The following is a 21,091-nucleotide window of genomic DNA, read 5'->3' as shown; positions in this document are numbered from 1 at the left end:
CACACTCCCCCAGTCAAAAGATCTGGGCCCAAATCCATCGTTTTTTTGCACTCCACACCACCCTGGGTTAGACAATGGCGATATGCAAATCAGCTCTGACCCTGTTGCCCCATGGGAACAGTCCAGTCCGAACTACAAAAGCCATGTCCTTCCCAGAACGGAATCTAGCATCCGAGGACCGGACCGGTTTCGAGGTAACACCTCTCATCAGCCCGGCTAGCTTGACTCCAAGTGGTGTGGAGTGCCTGGGACCCACGTCTGGGCATCCCCAGCGCACTTAGGGCGGCAATTGCAAAAACAACAAGTGATGGACTGAATGTGGATCAATGTCACACACTCCCCCAGTCAAAAGATCTGGGCCCAAATCCATCGTTTTTTTGCACTCCACACCACCCTGGGTTAGACAATGGCGATATGCAAATCAGCTCTGACCCTGTTGCCCCATGGGAACAGTCCAGTCCGAACTACAAAAGCCATGTCCTTCCCAGAACGGAATCTAGCATCCGAGGACCGGACCGGTTTCGAGGTAAAAACGATGGATTTGGGCCCAGATCTTTTGACTGGGGGAATGTGTGACATTGATCCACATTCGGTCCATCACTTGTTGTATTTGCAATTGTCGCCCTAAGTGCGCTGGGGATGCCCAGACGTGGGTCCCAGGCACTCCACACCACTTGGAGTCAAGCTAGCCGGGCTGATGAGAGGTGTTACCTCGAAACCGGTCCGGTCCTCGGATGCTTGATTCCGTTCTGGGAAGGACATGGCTTTTGTAGTTCGGACTGGACTGTTCCCATGGGGCAACAGGGTCAGAGCTGATTTGCATATCGCCATTGTCTAACCCAGGGTGGTGTGGAGTGCCAAAAAACGATGGATTTGGGCCCAGATCTTTTGACTGGGGGAATGTGTGACATTGATCCACATTCGGTCCATCACTTGTTGTATTTGCAATTGTCGCCCTAAGTGCGCTGGGGATGCCCAGACGTGGGTCCCAGGCACTCCACACCACTTGGAGTCAAGCTAGCCGGGCTGATGAGGTGTTACCTCGAAACCGGTCCGGTCCTCGGATGCTTGATTCCGTTCTGGGAAGGACATGGCTTTTGTAGTTCGGACTGGACTGTTCCCATGGGGCAACAGGGTCAGAGCTGATTTGCATATCGCCATTGTCTAACCCAGGGTGGTGTGGAGTGCAAAAAAACGATGGATTTGGGCCCAGATCTTTTGACTGGGGGAATGTGTGACATTGATCCACATTCGGTCCATCACTTGTTGTATTTGCAATTGTCGCCCTAAGTGCGCTGGGGATGCCCAGACGTGGGTCCCAGGCACTCCACACCACTTGGAGTCAAGCTAGCCGGGCTGATGAGAGGTGTTACCTCGAAACCGGTCCGGTCCTCGGATGCTTGATTCCGTTCTGGGAAGGACATGGCTTTTGTAGTTCGGACTGGACTGTTCCCATGGGGCAACAGGGTCAGAGCTGATTTGCATATCGCCATTGTCTAACCCAGGGTGGTGTGGAGTGCAAAAAAACGATGGATTTGGGCCCAGATCTTTTGACTGGGGGAATGTGTGACATTGATCCACATTCGGTCCATCACTTGTTGTATTTGCAATTGTCGCCCTAAGTGCGCTGGGGATGCCCAGACGTGGGTCCCAGGCACTCCACACCACTTGGAGTCAAGCTAGCCGGGCTGATGAGAGGTGTTACCTCGAAACCGGTCCGGTCCTCGGATGCTTGATTCCGTTCTGGGAAGGACATGGCTTTTGTAGTTCGGACTGGACTGTTCCCATGGGGCAACAGGGTCAGAGCTGATTTGCATATCGCCATTGTCTAACCCAGGGTGGTGTGGAGTGCAAAAAAACGATGGATTTGGGCCCAGATCTTTTGACTGGGGGAATGTGTGACATTGATCCACATTCGGTCCATCACTTGTTGTATTTGCAATTGTCGCCCTAAGTGCGCTGGGGATGCCCAGACGTGGGTCCCAGGCACTCCACACCACTTGGAGTCAAGCTAGCCGGGCTGATGAGAGGTGTTACCTCGAAACCGGTCCGGTCCTCGGATGCTTGATTCCGTTCTGGGAAGGACATGGCTTTTGTAGTTCGGACTGGACTGTTCCCATGGGGCAACAGGGTCAGAGCTGATTTGCATATCGCCATTGTCTAACCCAGGGTGGTGTGGAGTGCAAAAAAACGATGGATTTGGGCCCAGATCTTTTGACTGGGGGAATGTGTGACATTGATCCACATTCGGTCCATCACTTGTTGTATTTGCAATTGTCGCCCTAAGTGCGCTGGGGATGCCCAGACGTGGGTCCCAGGCACTCCACACCACTTGGAGTCAAGCTAGCCGGGCTGATGAGAGGTGTTACCTCGAAACCGGTCCGGTCCTCGGATGCTTGATTCCGTTCTGGGAAGGACATGGCTTTTGTAGTTCGGACTGGACTGTTCCCATGGGGCAACAGGGTCAGAGCTGATTTGCATATCGCCATTGTCTAACCCAGGGTGGTGTGGAGTGCAAAAAAACGATGGATTTGGGCCCAGATCTTTTGACTGGGGGAATGTGTGACATTGATCCACATTCGGTCCATCACTTGTTGTATTTGCAATTGTCGCCCTAAGTGCGCTGGGGATGCCCAGACGTGGGTCCCAGGCACTCCACACCACTTGGAGTCAAGCTAGCCGGGCTGATGAGAGGTGTTACCTCGAAACCGGTCCGGTCCTCGGATGCTTGATTCCGTTCTGGGAAGGACATGGCTTTTGTAGTTCGGACTGGACTGTTCCCATGGGGCAACAGGGTCAGAGCTGATTTGCATATCGCCATTGTCTAACCCAGGGTGGTGTGGAGTGCAAAAAAACGATGGATTTGGGCCCAGATCTTTTGACTGGGGGAATGTGTGACATTGATCCACATTCGGTCCATCACTTGTTGTATTTGCAATTGTCGCCCTAAGTGCGCTGGGGATGCCCAGACGTGGGTCCCAGGCACTCCACACCACTTGGAGTCAAGCTAGCCGGGCTGATGAGAGGTGTTACCTCGAAACCGGTCCAGTCCTCGGATGCTTGATTCCGTTCTGGGAAGGACATGGCTTTTGTAGTTCGGACTGGACTGTTCCCATGGGGCAACAGGGTCAGAGCTGATTTGCATATCGCCATTGTCTAACCCAGGGTGGTGTGGAGTGCAAAAAAACGATGGATTTGGGCCCAGATCTTTTGACTGGGGGAATGTGTGACATTGATCCACATTCGGTCCATCACTTGTTGTATTTGCAATTGTCGCCCTAAGTGCGCTGGGGATGCCCAGACGTGGGTCCCAGGCACTCCACACCACTTGGAGTCAAGCTAGCCGGGCTGATGAGAGGTGTTACCTCGAAACCGGTCCGGTCCTCGGATGCTTGATTCCGTTCTGGGAAGGACATGGCTTTTGTAGTTCGGACTGGACTGTTCCCATGGGGCAACAGGGTCAGAGCTGATTTGCATATCGCCATTGTCTAACCCAGGGTGGTGTGGAGTGCAAAAAAACGATGGATTTGGGCCCAGATCTTTTGACTGGGGGAATGTGTGACATTGATCCACATTCGGTCCATCACTTGTTGTATTTGCAATTGTCGCCCTAAGTGCGCTGGGGATGCCCAGACGTGGGTCCCAGGCACTCCACACCACTTGGAGTCAAGCTAGCCGGGCTGATGAGAGGTGTTACCTCGAAACCGGTCCGGTCCTCGGATGCTTGATTCCGTTCTGGGAAGGACATGGCTTTTGTAGTTCGGACTGGACTGTTCCCATGGGGCAACAGGGTCAGAGCTGATTTGCATATCGCCATTGTCTAACCCAGGGTGGTGTGGAGTGCAAAAAAACGATGGATTTGGGCCCAGATCTTTTGACTGGGGGAATGTGTGACATTGATCCACATTCGGTCCATCACTTGTTGTATTTGCAATTAATATACTGCAGCACTTCAGCTTGACAGATGAGGAGGCGCTATCATGCTTCATCATTATTTTTAATGCAGGACTTGATTCAAATGAGTTAGGCTAACCCGTGATGCATGGCACTTGGCATGGCTGGTTCTGTGTTCAGTGCACGGCCAAACCTCCGGCAGATGTGGTCGGCCTACACCTTAGCAAGCCAAGCTTGCAACAGGCTAGCTACACACCCATCATGATCTGAGGTCACAAATCAATACACAGCAGTCCTTTGAGGCGACTGGGGAGAACAAGCCACTGGCCATCTGTGACCAGTGGCAGGAAACGGCACTCAATCCACATCCAACAGGCTGCCAATTGAAGTGGGTGAGTGGAATAATCTTCTGTAGATAAAATTAAGCATGCATTAGGAATATACATAATATGTAGTGGTGTTGATAATCAATGAAAAGCATGGTTGCTGTAGCTAGTTCAATATTGTAAAGCACTGCGAAGGAAGAAGTCAACAAATACACTGACAGTATGCTAAAATACTGCATACAATACAATCTGGATACTTTGCAAGGGTCAAAGAGGAACTAAAAGAATAACACAATTAAAAATCACAACCAACAATTATCTACAGTAGTGTAGAGGATGTCCACCGTTTTGAGTCTGGTTTCTTTCTAAGGAATAGGATTCCCAGATTTGGACCACCAGTGCTTATTATCACCCTGAGGGGACAATGCATTTTCTTGTGCTTTTCGGTCTCGGAATGATATTGAAGCCACCAATACATACCATTCATTCAGTCAAACAGTGACGTCTGCAAAGAACGGATGGGAATACATTTTGCTCACGGTGGATAAATGTGTGAAAAAGACTTTAAAAATATAAATCCTCAGTGCCAGGTAAGAAGACAAAAACGTGAAACTTACTTGGCTGCAATATGCAGCAAGCTCCTCTTTACACGACCAAAGGCGTAATTCACGTCAAATTTTGAATTTGAAAGTAGTTCTGACACAGATCTGAATGGGGAAAAAGCAATGCATTGACCATTTTAGAAATTGCTAAGTAACATGAATCATTTAAATTCCGGGATTGCATTAGTATTCCGTACAAAACCGAGCCTAAACTTAGTGTTTTAGCTGTTTGACAGCCCTAGTAGCATTTGGTGTTGTGCTGTCCTGTGATTTTTAGCTACATGTGTGAACACAACTGCGATTAAATACAAGCAATCAACATGAAACAGGATGGTGGAAACAGTCACTAAATTGTTGGTACGACTTTTTGTTATCTATGTCCTGAAGGGCCAAACTGGAGAGAAAGAAGGAGGAAAGCATGCAGGAAATCACACATCATTTAAAATATCTATGAATCTGAATGTTGGGGTGGTTGAAATTGAAACCGTGAAAGAGGTTATTAAGTCTTCTGCTGAACTAAAACTAAAGACATATTTAACACACAACTCGGTTGATTTAAGGCAGGAACCAAAACCAAGTAAAAATAACTTTTTTTTAAATTTCAAACTAAAACAGTGCACTAGTTAAAACAAAACGTATATAACACACACACACAAATTTGGGCAGCAATCAATAACAAACATTAACAACAAGCTGTAATCACTGCACGATCATCAATCCTGATGCACATAAAATACATTTCTAGATTAACTGGAGTCCAAAAAAAGAAAGAGAAATAGAGCACTCCCCATTCCAAGGTGCTCAAACAATGTTATATGCTACTGCAACACGTGGCAGGTTTTGCCCACGGCAAACTGTAGGAATAACCACAATCTGTGCCCACATTGTAATCTATTCTTGGGCTTATATGGGAGATTGTGTCAAAATCGGATTACAGGCCACATCGTGATTGGTACTTCAAGTGTAATCTCACTGTACACAGAGGTAAAGGAGCAGAATGTGGATCTCTGAGGTAGTGCCTTGGGAAGCATGAGCACCTTCAATAGAAGGGTGGTATTTAGAACAGCCTGCTGATGCTAAAAGACCCACCAACACACATGGGGCACCATGTGTCTCATGAGACCAGCTCTGCTAATGCGGTCTTCCAGTGTTTAGAGGCTAGGCACCGTTGGTGTCCATGGGGGTTTTGCCAACACCCCTAGACAATAGCACCAGCCTTAGAAGCTTTCTGGGAGGGTGCAGGAGGAGGAGAGAGGGTGGGGAGGGACACAGCACTAGACACTAAGTTTCAATTCCTCTGACACTGCTCCCCCACATGCTTGGGGCTCAAGCTTCTCCTTCTAAGACCCGCCCATTTAAGCATGTCTTCTCTCACAGGGTGAGATTTATCTCAAACTTGCCTGGTCTAGGCTAAATAACATGATCAGACAGATACATTAAGTATGTAAGTCATATCATTCACCTCTCATGACTCCAAAGAACATCTGAGTGCTAGATCACATTTGTGATGAGCGGCACCTGAGCTTTTCAAGGAACCTAAAGGCATGAAGTGTCCATGAATGTGCAACTGTGAAGTTTCCAAACCTGCCACTAGTTACCAAAAGATCAGCTTTCCTGCAGCTTTGCATTATCCACAATGCACTACATGTTTATGGCATGGCCAGGTATTCATCAGGAAGTATATCACTGAATACACCCAACCTGGAACCTTTGCTTTAGGCTGGCATTTACTCTAAAAATATAACTTACTCAGACTTATGTTCATGGGAAGAACACAAACAGTCTGTCCACAGAATCATGATCTGCCTTTCTGTTTTAGCAGCTGAGCTGAGTTCGCACTACTCTTTCAACTGCTCTGTCCCTTTTTTTTTTGATTTTTTTTGGGATTTTTTTTGCTTTACAAATCTGTGGGTACTTTAGAGAAACGATACATATATTAAAAATTGAAGGGCCTCTTGATGGGGGTGCTGACCACAAAGTCATGCCATTGGGCCAAGCTGTAACATTTAGAGTGGATAAGAAAAATATATATACATTGAATTATAAATATAGCTTTAAGGCAAACTCTTTTGACACACGGAACATCTAGGGCAAAGTTACATCCTGTAAAGTGTATAATGTGTCATGCATTTAAATGACATACCATAAAACTTGTTTTACAATGAGAAGAAAAACCGGAACGCCCAGATATAAAACCTTTCATGGACACTTAAGAAGGAAGCGCATACACATAAACACATTTCAAAATATAGCATGCTGAGGAAAACCTGCCATTTACAGAAAAAGCGAACAAAAAATGTTGAATCCCGGATTACAGCCAATGGTCATCCACAGGACAAATCTCAAACTAGAAGTTCATTTGTGCTTCTGTAACATGTATGTTTATTTTTGCTGTGGTAACCAAGAAGGCGTTATCTAATACACAATAAACATAAAGGATTATTAATTCAGATTAAGACATTCTCCAGAATATTGTTGAAAATGATACAAGGAATATAGACTGAAGAAAATCACATCTTTATTTCAATTATCAACGCATGCTTGGCAACATCAACATGCCAATAAGTACTCTAGTGGGATAAATATAAAAACAAATGTATCCTTTGCTATATTTTACAAAAAGTGGAAGATAGTGTCTCAACCAAAAACGAGACAAGAAGCCTCAAAGAGCATCAACTCAACACAAACAACAGCCTAATAAGGTTAAGGAAGTTCCCAAGAAAAAAGGGTTAAGTGGTACAAAACGACACAAGAATATTCAAGGAACCAAGCAAACGACCTTTGAATGTGAACAATAACCGCAGGACTGCAGTTAGCCGATGGCAATGACCTACATACCCAACCGTTCAAAAATGCACAGATACTGAAAATCGAAAGGAGGAAGCTTCTGTTTTGCAGCTCTCCAGACAATTTAAGATGGAGCCGCTGGAAAGATACCGCAATGCTACACTCAATGCTGTGTATGGATTGAAAACTCCAGCACGGCCCGTTGTGAAAATACACTGGCCCAGAGCAGGCAAGGTAGAATTATAGGTAGTCAACAGTGAATACAGGAGAGGTTTTTTTTACAGAAGGGGTCTGAGTGACATCAGACGGAAGCTCGAGTTGCCTATGATGTGACTCCCGACTCCAGGCGAACAAAATTCCTACTATTTACTGCCACAGATGTTTAATTTTCTGCTGCAGCAGGTCCCCCAAGTCATCATACCTGCTTTTAACAGCTAGATGGGAGACAGGAGTCAAGGGGGAGCCAAACACAATACAGACTATCCCGAATCACCCTCCTGCCCTGTGTTTCACCTGGTATCCTGCCATGTATCCCCGCCACTCTGGCCAAATATTTACAACAAAGCGTACCTGGAGTCCTTCCACCCACCCTCAGCACCCTCTGCATTAACCCTCACATCTCCCACACAATGTTTTTTTTACAAAACAAGTGTCCTCCCGCTCACCTAAACCTAAAACAAGGATTGCCAAATCCAATATGTTTCACCTGTGCCACCGCGGAGCAGTCCTATTGGCTTTACCAATGTTTTGTTCCCAGATTACCGCCAAGTACGCAAGCTTATGCAAAAGAAAAAGCATTCCAACATGACCACTGCAGATGTGAGGTGTTCCGGATAACTAAGGGATTTCATATCACTGCATTGAGTGCAATAAAAATACTCAAACATGTAACATATACATATATTTACAGTTGCTGGTTTACTGGTCCCTATTCATATACTTTAAAACATAATAAGAACACCAAGACAAGATGAAGCAACAGGGAGTAACAGTTATTGATCCTTGTTGATAGTTACAGGCTAGCTGTAGTGCTAAATTTTAAATTTAAATTTAGTGTATTTATAGAGCGCAAACCTGTCACCCAAAGGGCATCCTGGCGCTTGAACTTGAGCGACGGCACTATTCACTTACACGGCATTTTTAGGAAATAAGTGCGTTTTAAGAGCTTTCCTGAACGGAAGATAGTTGCTGTGGCTTCTCAAAGAGAGAGGCAGGGAGTTCCAAAGTTTGGCCGCTGCCACACTGAATGAGCGGCCACCCATCCTGACTCTCTGGAACCTCGGGGCTACCAACAGATGTGCAGAAGAGGATCGGAGAAGTCGCGGGGCAGAGTACCAGGAGAACATATTTAAATTTAAATTTAAAATTTAAATAGGATACTAGCAGGTATTAGCAAATATTTGCCAACAGTCTTAGCACCAAGTACTGGCATGGAAGTTAAGTCCTACAAACTATAGGTGCATGTGTGGTCCTAGAACTAATTTGTCACTGAACACCACCAGATTTCATTGGGGTAAGCGGTGCCCCTACATCTAAACAGGTGCATTTTATCTGCTTTCAAGCAACCTGCTTGTCGTAGACGGAGGGAACTCTTGGAAATCTATGAATTTCAGTGATTGCAAAGACTTTCATTTGTCCCCTAAGATTGGAAAGGAAAGCAAACCAGCAAGCAGGGGGAAATCCGAGCACGAGTAAGAGCAAACTTTCCCCATATGAGATTTCTGGATATTTCCTAAATTACACCCAGTAACCTCCTCCTTCCCCCTCCATGTAGAAGGGTGGGACAACTTCAAAAATCTGAAACCTGTTTTGATTCTGCTTTTGCAGTGTTATACTCCGGGGGTCAAAATCAGTTCTTATTTATAAAGGTTTATATATTATTGATCCCGACGGATATCAGAGCGCTTTACAATTTGAGGCAAACCGGGAAGAGGTTCGTCTCATGAGTCATTTTCACGTTACATATCGTACATGTATGTAGATGTATGTATGTCTGAATGAGGACTGCTCATCGTTCTTCCATTCCAGTTGCAGATGGTTTCTCTGTTTTTGGGGTGGAGATCCACACTTGGCAGGTGATGGCTGAACAGAGATAGCAGCCCCCATGTCTTCTGTGTAGCCCGAGAATAAACTTGGGTGACTGCTACACCAGTGTGGAAGAGTGTGTTTACTTGATTTTGGCCATGAGCAACACGCATATGCTTTATAAATAAATAAAATAAATAAATGCATGGCTACACTTGTGGTGGGTCTAAATAACCCACAGGGACACATGGAGGATCACAAAATGTCCCTTTTATTAACTACAGACCTAATAATGATCACTTTGATGCCTTCTTTCCAGATCAGTCTGTTGGCATATTGGAGGTTGAAGTATGTAGTAACTTGAGCTGCATTTCTATAAAGATCCAGCCTGTCTCACAATTGCGATGGCAAGCTAATGCTTTATCTCCTTGTTATCACCACAAAGGTCTAACTGACACATGCATCAAGGTAGGCTTTTGCGATTCCTTAATTGCGAATATTAAGGAATCGCAAATGCCTATGCATGTAGGAATCGCTATAAATATAGCAATTCCTGAACATTCCTTAATTGCGAGTCGCAATTAAGGAATGCCTCTCATTCATTCATATCGGCCTACAGAACCATAGGAATGAATAGGAGATTGCATGCGCAATTTGCGAGTACCAGTAGGTACTCGCAAATTGCTCATGCAATTTCAAGGTTGCAATGGTGTCAAAATGACACCCTGTTGCACCCGTGAAATTGTGATGTGCACCCATGTTGTGCACACACATCCCCCAAGGCCATATGTGTGTAACCTAAAACTTTAAAAATGCATTTAGTGCATTTTTCAAAGTCTTTGCAAATTATAGACAAGTTTGATTTGTCTGTAATTTGCAGTCCCAAATTGCGAAATCGCTATTTGAAAGTGCTTCTAGCATTGCATTGCATTAAGGGAATCGCAAATTGCGATCCCTAAATGCAATCACAATTTAGGGATGCGCAAATAATTGTGAATTCTTAAATTGCACATAGGAAACACTTTCATGCATCTCCAAAGGCCAATTTGCGATCACAAACGGCTGATTTTTGCGAATCGCACCGTTTGGGATCGCAAAAACATTTTATGTATGTGCCCCTAAATGTTTGGTTTGAGAGTGTGACTTGTCCCAAGAATCACTAAGATGCTACACAATGCTAGGAAACCCAGATTGGACATGCTGCAACCACTCAGATTCAAATCACACGAAGAACACATTAGACTTAAGAACTTTTGTGACGAGAGGGGTTTGGTCATCAACAAACCTTAAGGGTAACTTGGTTCTTGATAATGTCCCGCTCGAACGAGTGAGCTCCTTTGATTATCTGGGAATCAAGTTATCTGAGGGTATGGTTTGGAAGAAACATCTAGAGAGGGTATCCCTGAAATATTCCCAGCGAACTGGGGCCCTGCGACGGGAACATTGTCTCTCGTTCACTAGGCCTGTAGCCCCTGTACTGAAGCTGTATAGCTGTAAGGTAGCAAACAGTGTACTTTATGGAGCCGAACTGTGAGGCTCTATAAACGTTAACATCCTTTCGATAATAGAAAATAAGTTTCTTAGAAGTCTGTTTTCACTCCCACAGAGCACCCCCCTCCTTCCCTTGAAACTCGATATGGGTGTCAAGTCTATTAATGATCTGCTTTTTTGGCACAGATTAATTACAACTCCAGAACTGATGTGCTACGGAGTTCTTTTAATGAAGTTTCTGCCCTGGACAAAAAACATAAAATTGGGTGGATCAACTACATAAATACCATTCGGGCAGACATCGGTGTGCCCAAGGAGCTAGAAGGTTACCCTCCCACATACTCTAGGGACACACTAAAATCACAGTTTTGGGCTTGGGCATAACAGAAGAACTATATGAATACACAACATGGCTGCTTAACTGACCTGTTCTTTGATATTAAATCTAGCAGATGGCTAGAAAGCTTCCTTGATTTAATGAAAGTGCCAGAAGATAGGAAATTGTACATTCAATTTAGACATGGTTGCCTTCCTATCAATGCCTTCACTAATACCTGGAGGACAAATATATCACAGCCCAATGGCTGTCCTTCTTGCCCTTGCCCTAAAGAAACAATAGGCTATGTATTTTTTGCTTGCCCTGCCTACACCAGACCAAGAAGGAACTGGCTTACCCCTGTATGTAGATACTTAGGGACACATAGTCATAAAGAAGCCCTACGTATTCTGAAGTCAGACGCGAGACCATTCTGTGCTTGTGCAACAGCAAAATTCCTGGGTAAATCATGGTCCATTAGAAGGAGGGCCCTATCGACTTGAAGGAAGTAAATTAATTGAAACCCAAATGATCTGAACAGATGGGCGTGTATTTCGCACTAGCACTTTGGATTGTAAATATTTGAGTTGCTACTCTACCTGCTAATACCCTCTTCTGACCCTACAACACCATGTCTGACATGGATTCCGACGACGCCACGGCTAGTTCACCGGCCCCCCTTGACAACTCCCTCAAAAAATTCCTTCAGCAGGAAATTAAAGCATGTATGATGTCTTCTCTTAAAGAAGTTATGCTCTCCAAAAGACCGTGTGATCCTCAGGATCCTCCCCTACACGGTAAGAGACCCAAAAAGACCAAACATTGCGAAAGCACTGCAGGCCCTAGCGCCTCTCACAGTACAGGAGGTCTTAGCACCTCGCTTTGGATGGGTGGCCATCGCGCCCCACTTGAACCTGATGTCCCTCGGGACACTACCCTGATCGGTGCCCATGGCGGCACAAATGTGTATGGTGTCCCTCGCGACACACTTTGGGATAGTGCTAACGAAAAAAGGAAGAATGTTGGTCTTGACTCCTCCTCATCCTCCTTTGATGATAATGCCTCCAAAGACCTTTCAGACGAATTCGTCTTCGACCTGGATGAGGTCCACCATGACTTTAACTCCCAACCTGACCCGGAACCCTCCTCTAAGAATATTATTCTCAATCCTGTCGGAGAGGAGATGTTCTCTCCCCTGAACATCTCTCACCCCAACAGTTCTAAATGGTTCCCGCAGGATCATGTTTCTAAATTCGTTTCTCGTTGGTTGAGAAACCTTTTAGACAGAAACACCAGGAATACTATGAGGTCTGAATCCCCCAGACCTACCATCGATGAGAGGGTTTGTCAAACCCCCAACCTAGATCCTAGTCTTATCAAATTCTTGTTTAAATTAGGGCGAGACCCCAGAAAAGGATTGGAAAGAGCCCTTAAAGGCTGCCAAGACCGCCTCCTGGACGTCTTGGGACCCCTTGTTAGGATCCTCGATATGGCCGAGCAATCCCACCTCTCCTCCACACCCTTAAATACTGATCTTGTCCGAGGATGGAGCCAGAGGGCCATCGTCCTCCTTGGTAATGCCAACTCGAGCTTAAATATTGAACGAAGAAGGTCCATTTTGAACAAGATTGACCCTAAATTAGGTGATATGGCTGAAAAAGAGCCCTCCCAAAACCCCAGGGGCCTCCTCTTCGGAGAGGACATTATCAAAGAAATTGGCAAATACGTTTCCACCTTCACCGCCCTCGACAGAGCCCAAAGTAACCTGAGGCGGGTGTTCAACAACAACCTTTTTGGCCAGGCCGGTAGAAGGGGTCGCTCTTCCGGCCGAGGCAACCAACGACCCTATTCATCCTTCAGAGGAACAGGCAGGGGCTTCTACCCCCCTAGACAACCCTTCTTTCCCCAGAGAGGAAGAGGCCCGAGAAACCGCGGCTCAAGAGGTCGAGGTACTCCCAACACCTCCAACTCTACAAGTAAGTACTACTCCTTCTTCTACCCCTCCCATAGTAGGGGGCAGGCTAAAACAGTTTTATCATGTTTGGGATTCAATTACCCAAGACCCATGGGTTTTAGAGACCGTCATGGGTTTCAAGATAGATTTCTTACAGATTCCCGTCCAGTCACACTTACCCCGCCCCTTTGTCCTCTCAGAAGATCAAGAAAAGATCGTGGAGGAAGAAATCGCTTCCATGCTCAAAAAGGACGCAATAGTGGAGGTTCCCTGGTCCGATGCCAGATTCATAAGCACACTGTTTCTCGTTCAGAAAAAGGACAAGGGTTGGAGACCCGTAATAAACCTTTGAGAAGTCAACAAATTCCTAGTTTATCGCCATTTCAAAATGGAGGGTATCCACCTCCTGAGGGATCTCCTTCTGGAAGGGGACTGGATGGCCAAGTTAGACCTGAAGGACGCTTACTTCACGATTCCCATGTACAAGGAACATCAACCCTTCCTTCAATTTGCTTGGAAGGAACATCTCTACCAGTTCCAAGCTCTTCCCTTCGGCCTCTCTTCTGCCCCTTGGTGCTTTACCAAGATCATGAAGTGTGTCGTTACAATTCTAAGAGAGAGAGGTATCCGCCTCATCATTTACTTGGACGATATTCTTATCATGTCCCAATCCCATTCAGACCTCCTAAGAGATCTAGAAACCTCCATGAACCTGTTAGAGAGCCTAGGGTTCATCTTCAACAGAGACAAATCCATCCTCTCTCCCTGCAGAACTATAGAATTCCTCGGCTTCACTCTAGACACCACAAAATGTCTCCTCCTTCTTCCGGCCAAGAAGATTGCCAAGATCCGGAAGGAAATCAGGTCCGTTCTGAAACAAGAGTCTTTAACTCTCCGCGAACTAGCCAGACTTCTTGGGCTCCTTTCTTCTTCCATCCAGGCTATTTTTCCCGGCCCTCTGAACTACCGTGCACTTCAGAGAATAAAGAGGAATGCTCTCAATTCAGGTCTGTGGTATGGGGACCTTGTCTCTCTGGATCCGGATGCGAGAACAGAGCTCTTTTGGTGGCTGGAGAACTTAGACGCCTGGAACGGCAAAGCTATCTTCGGCTCATCCCCGGATTTTGTCCTAGAATCAGACGCCAGTCTTCATGGCTGGGGTGCTCGTTTGGGGGACCAGGACACCGGTGGGGTTTGGACCCTATCGGAATCCTCCCAACACATAAATTTTCTGGAATTAACGGCTGGCTTATACGCTCTTATGAGCTTCAAACACTCCATCCAAGGGAGGTCCGTTGTTCTGAAGATGGACAACGTTTCCGCTGTGGCCTATATCAATCGCCTTGGAGGGACGAGATCTGCGAATCTCTCCAATCTTGCAAGGAGACTTTGGATGTTCTGTCTGGAACACAAAATCTCCCTCAGGGCGGAATATCTTCCCGGGAAATCGAACATTTCAGCAGACTGGAATTCGAGATTCCTTATAGACTTCTCGGACTGGAAACTCGATGTGAACGTCTTCAATTCCCTCTCCCACTTTTGGGGTCCCATGGACGTGGATCTATTCGCCAGCAGGCTTACCTTCCAACTTCCCAACTACTTCAGTTGGATGCCAGACCCGGGCGCTCTTGCTGTGAACGCGTTTCTCCAACCCTGGTCCCACTTCCTGGGTTATGCCTTTCCTCCTTTCGCCATGATTCAGAGAGTCCTTCAGAAGGTCAGATCGGATCAATGCTCCCTGATCCTCATAACTCCCTTTTGGCCGTCCCAAGCCTGGTTCCCGACAGCCCTGGAACTAGCATGCGACATCCCCTTTCTGATCCCAGCCTCTCCAGGCCTGGTCTCAAACGCAGACAGGGAAGATCACCGTCTTATTCTCGAGGGGAATTTGAACCTTCTTGCCTGGAAAGTGTCAGGCAATCTAACGAGCTGTCTGGACTTTCGTCGACAGCTCTCTCTCTTCTCGGAGAATCTTGGGCACCTGGGACACACCTTAGATACAACAGCATTTGGAAGAAATGGTTTCATTGGTGCCTGGAAAGGAGTCTGGATCCCGTGGAGACTCCTGTCGTGAATATCGTTAATTTTATGGTCGAACAATTTGACAGAGGCCTTTCCTATCGCTCTATTAACTGCTTCAGATCCGCAATCTCCGCTGGTCACGCTCCTATCAACGGTAAATCGGTAGGTAAAAATCCTATCATTTGTAGGGTCCTCAAGAGTATAAGACTAAGGAGACCCCCTTGACCTAAATACCAGACCCTTTGGGATGTCAAGTGCATTTTAGACCTTTTTTGTTCCTGGCCAGATAATTCTTCCCTTAATAGGAAGCTTCTCTCCTTTAAGCTTGCTACACTCTTGTGCTTAATTTCCTGTAGGAGGGTTTCTGACATCAGAAGCTTAGACATTTCAAATAGATGTTATGATATGTTTGGTGTCAAGTTCGAATTACTTAGAAGAACCAAAACGATGTCAGATTTTATCTTCTATCCTCGTTTTGACACCTTTCCTAAACTTTGTGTGGTTGCTTGCATGAAAGAATATGACGCTAGGATGTCTCTCCTGCGCCCCAATGGCGCAAATCAACTCTTAGTTTCCTTTGTGAAACCTTTCAAACCTGTTTCTTCCACCTCCATTGCTAGATGGGTTAAGTCTACCATGAAGCTCGCTGGTGTCGACCTCTCTAAGTTTCAAGCACATTCTGTCAGAGGAGCTATGGCCAGTAAGTCCTTCTGGTCAGGTGGTAAGTTGGATGATATTCTAAAAGCTGCTGACTGGTCAAATGCTAATACCTTTGCTCGTCATTACTGTAAGCCTATCGAGCATATGTCTGAGGTGGTCCTTCGGGGCTACGAACATGCATAATGTAGCCTCCGGTCTTGTAATGAAATTGCGATTCTCCTATTAACATGACCAGAGAATCTGGATTTCATTAAAGACACGGAGGCTGACATTATCCCTCCCTCCTCCCTTTCTCAACTTGTGGGGTGTCAACTTATTACATCTACATCTTTGATATATTGTATTTGTGCATGATTTTATGAATTGCTTCAATTGGTTTTAATCTTTGCTATGACCATGTGATGAATTTGCTCTTCAGGCTCTTGGTTCTTACTCATTTCTTTCTTTCAGGCAACTCCGTTTAACCGGCTGGCCTTTTACTTGCCGAAGTTTCTTCCTTGATGTTTCATCTCATGAAGTGGTTTCCCGTTACCGGATCTCTCAGTTCCTTTTGAAGTTCTTCCTGCTGCGATTCTTTTAAAAGAGGCAGATCATCTCCTAGATACATCCTTTGTTATGACTCTAGAACTTTATCCTTTGTGATGTAGTGCGGCTGTGTGAGTTGCTATTAAAGGATAATGCATAATGTCAGCCTCCGTGTCTTTAATGAAATCCAGATTCTCTGGTCATGTTAATAGGATTATCGCAATTGCTCGCTATCTTAATTTTGATGTTAGGACACATTTTTTAAAGATTAAAATATGCTTATATTTGCATTATGTACATATTGTATCTTTGTGATAAGCTTTTTATCCTAATTTTCATCTTTTTTTTAATTATCAAAAGCCTGTATAGGAAGTATTTTAATCTACAGTGCCTTTTATTCTGATTATTGCCATGCAAGATCTAGGACCTTTCTTTCTTTTATGGTACTGTAAAACCGAGATAAAGACTTTTAACTGACATTAGACATATCAGATCCCAGTTATTGTCTAGATTAAGAAGGTTTCAAAGTGCACTTTGTATTATACTCACCTGTGCTGATCAGCCATAACCATCGGCATTAACGTGTAGGAAGCAGTTTCATTATCTAAAAAGGAAATCATAGACACAATTAAACATTCATCATGATGCATTTCAACTGCCACCCTATATACTTGCACACAAGAGTAAACAGGAAGATTGAGGCCTATGGATTCTGTCTAAAGAGCAAAACTTGTGGAGCAGGTCTCCGAAACGGGATTAACATCAGTATATACTGGCAGGTGGAGCATTTCCTCTGACTCACAAAGGCATTTTATTTCAAAAACACATCACAAAAGAGGTTGCTCACATTTCTAATCCCGAGCTGACGTACTTTCTTTTATCCGAGGTCACCATCACTGGGTGACACCAAAGCCACTCGCTGCTCCGAGCGCTCCTTCCTTAAAGATGAATCACCGCACTAACCATACTCGTCTTTCAGTCGTTAAAGTCTAACCTCATTCTGAACAGCGTGCCCACAACTTCAACTTTAAGTTCACAGTAAATGACAGACAGTTCCCTAGCAATTCTTTCCTGCATAAGGACACCGTCTAGGGAGTAAGTGTGAAGATTATTTACCTCGATCTTCTGACATCTGTTTATATTGCCCTAAAGGCACCTTACACTGATCCTGAATCACTACAATTGTGTCATCTTATTCTCATTAATCTTCTAAAATTATCTGGCAATCATGTCATTTGCCAAGGTCCAGAACCCCACCTCGAAGCTGTGCCATCCAAGCAACCTTTAGATTTTGTCCCACAATTCACTTTTTTATTTTAGTTTTTTGGCAGCTGCACCTCTCACAATGCAGAAATGGTGCACATCAGGGGCACGCTTTGGTGTGTCTTCAATTGGGAGACACTTCGTTGGTCTTACTTTCCCACAGGCTCGAGGGTAAAGCCCTCCTCCCCCCTTTAAATTCTGTACCGACTATAGATAGTGGCACAACTTTTGTATTTTTTGTGTGTGCATAGCTGCACCCATGGGCATGGCTTATTGGTCTCCCTGTAAATTAAGTTCAGTGACTTGGGGCAAAGGAGGACACCTTCGTGTTTATAATTTTTTTAATGCCTGAAATGTGTGTGACAATGATGTGCATAACTTGATGCAATAACTATTAAGATTATCAAATGAGTCTGTGTACAATAAATGTTTTTTAAACACTACAGCTGCAACTTTCTTTGGGGCTACCAGTAGCTGTTTTCTCAAACATTTACCTTTTATTTAGAACTCTAGCTGTAAACTAGTGGGTGGTTGCAGCCCAATACATTCAAACCGTCTCCCACTTGCTATTCCTCTGCTGTACTTTATTTCCAAGGCTATTATAAGAAGGAATACACTAATTTCCCCACCACCCAAATGTACCTGGCCTTCTTCATGTGGTCAGATGCCCGCTCTTAGGGTGCTACCAGAGTGAGTAACTGAGCGTTCCCCACATTCTCTTTGCTGAAGTCCAAATTGATATTCTGTTGGCCAGCCTGCTGATATTACTATTAATGGTGCATGCACCGAAGGCGCTAGTACAACCAAACAGTCTAGAGGCTTGGCCACATTAACTAAAAGCACTGTCTTCCAACCCACGGAGGATAGATGAAGGCTGCCCATGAAGTATACTCCTACAAATTACAGGTACAGCAAGTTGAAGCCCTGCCTGGAGAGCCCACCCTCTTAATTACTTTCTGATATTGCGGTAACCCAGCACCAGGGGTTTTAGAAGGCTAATAGAATCGAGAGAGAGGCCTGTGAGTAGACGTATGTGCTTATGGCCTCCCCTTTCATTTTTGTGGTTAGACAGAAATTTGCTACTCGTCGGACCATCACTGAGGTTGCATTCCTGCAAGAGGAATCACTGGAGTGGAGACCGAGGCTCCTTAGCAAGATAAATGAATCTATCATAGCGCCAAGACGCCCTAGGGCAGGAGTTTGCGCTTTATAAGTCACATTTACATTACATTGCGTTTAATGATCAGTATCATTAGCCCCAACATCAGGAGCAAGTCTTATCTTCCGGGGGCAGTAAACACATTCTCGAAACTCCGCGACAAAGTCCTCTTGTTTTAGAGTATACCACGTTAACTGTCAATCATCTGCCATTCGGTTTTGAAACACTACTTGTTACCAACTCATAACAAAAAATCCAGTACAGCGAGAGGATTGAGAAACCTCCATTTTTAAGTCTATTGATTATGGCATTATTCAGTTTTTACAACTCTTGATTATAGATTCAAGGTTTTGAGCACCTGACTTGGTTGTGTGTGCAAACAGTTGAGCGCCAGACAGGATAATCAGGAAATAGTCTGCAAAAAAACGATCTTGATGGCAGAGCAAACACACACCCTACAGATATGACAACCTCCCATTTCCTTAAAATCTTTGTAAAACAGAATTCCTTTAATGCTTTGACTTTTATTGATACAAGCCAACTTGCTGCCTGATAAGAAAAACCTCAACATTACATAAGAGGCTCTTGTGAGCAAACTCAAAAGTACCTATATATGTAGTCATATATAAATTCTATGCAGATCATGCTTGAGTATCCACGTCTTGCACCAAGCCCTCACAATCTTTTATCCTGAATCATTTTTCTCTCTTCTGATTCACACTACTAAAACTACTTTACAAATTATTTTGTGTACAAGTTCAAGAATAGTGGTTTACCAAGATGTACATATAATTAATTACTTGGAAATACCAAGTCAAAAATAAATAAAATGATATAATGACTCGTGTAAGGATACAGTGTTACATTTGATAACCTTTCCTTACAACAAGTGAGCTAAACTTTCTGGAATGTGAAAGCTTCACATTTTAAAAAGTAGCTCTTAAGATGCTCAGGACATGCGGCAGGCTAGCGGAGTGAGATTTCCCCAAAAATTTGCTTCTGTTTTGCGATGGCATTTAGCTGAAAATTACCTCTTGGATGTCTTTTTTCTGGGCCTTGCAGTGACTTGTACCTGCCTAAGTAGTGCATTTGTACTTATGTTTTATTAATTTAAACATTCACTCTATGTTGCAATCAACCATGTAAATGTATAATATCATAGTACAAAAGATAGACACTGTAGCTGGATGGACATCAAACAACGTTGTACTTATTCCTGAAAAATAAAACAGTCCAAGCTAATGAGTTTAAAGCATTGAATCGAAAGTTCACAGATCTTACAATGAATATCACTGGCCAGGTCATCTTCATTAAAGAGCAGATGCCCAAGCCCATTTCTTGATCAAAGTGGGCCTTTCTATCTTTCATACCTTTGTATGAAAGGCTTCCCATCGGAGTACAGTCACCAAGTACTGAACAATTTGATAAGCAATCATTTGAAATCCATGCTGGTGGTACTCAGCCAGATCTAACCTCAAGTTCCGACATTCTTTGTTGGGGTGGATGGCTTAAGGGAAAAAGCAGTCTCCAGTCCTTCGTCTCCATCATATCCAGATATTAGGGAATTTGGTTATTGTTAGACCTGGCATCATTGGCATGAGTCTCCCTTCCATTTTGACGGATTGCCTCCTCCGTTTTGATATGTTTTTGCTTGTTATATGCTTTGGGCACTGTGCCACTGCTAATCAGTGCCACAGTGCAAGTGCTCCCTATGTTAAATTGATGTACTAATTGCTGATTACAGGATTGGGTTATTTGATTTACCTGTCAGCCCCTAGTACAGTGCACCATGTGTGCCCAGGGCTTGTAAATCAAATGCTGCTGGTGGGCTTGCAGCACTGGTTGTGCCAACCACAGAAGCAGCTTGTAAAGTGTGTCTCAGGCCTCCCATTGCAATGCCTGTGTGCAGTCTAGTACTACCATGTCGACTTGGCAAGTGCACCCACTTGCCAGTCCCTAAACCTTCCCTTTGCTTTGCTTCAAATTGACACTCCTATGGTAGGCCCAATGGCAGGGTGCATTGTAAGTATAAGGTAGGACATGCCCTGTTGTGTGTAACATGACCTA

General features: G+C 44.7%; 1 protein-coding gene across 2 annotated transcripts in view; it reads right to left on the bottom strand.

The window, feature by feature from the left end:
- The window catches only part of HACE1 (HECT domain and ankyrin repeat containing E3 ubiquitin protein ligase 1), a 285,154-nt gene that overhangs the window by 247,550 nt on the left and 16,513 nt on the right, over nt 1-21,091 (bottom strand). For both annotated transcript variants that reach the window (XM_086926665.1, XM_086926666.1), the window contains exons 2-3: nt 17,152-17,206; nt 4,838-4,927 (exon numbers count right to left, since the gene is read on the bottom strand). In XM_086926665.1, the coding sequence (XP_086782791.1) occupies nt 4,838-4,927; nt 17,152-17,206 (145 nt within the window). The remainder of the gene's footprint in view (nt 1-4,837; nt 4,928-17,151; nt 17,207-21,091) is intronic.

This window comes from Lissotriton vulgaris, chromosome 6 (assembly GCF_964263255.1).
Source record: "Lissotriton vulgaris chromosome 6, aLisVul1.2, whole genome shotgun sequence".
Classification (NCBI taxonomy): domain Eukaryota; kingdom Metazoa; phylum Chordata; class Amphibia; order Caudata; family Salamandridae; genus Lissotriton; species Lissotriton vulgaris.
Note: the sequence above shows the minus strand (reverse complement) of the source record. Positions and strands in the feature narration are given on the sequence as shown.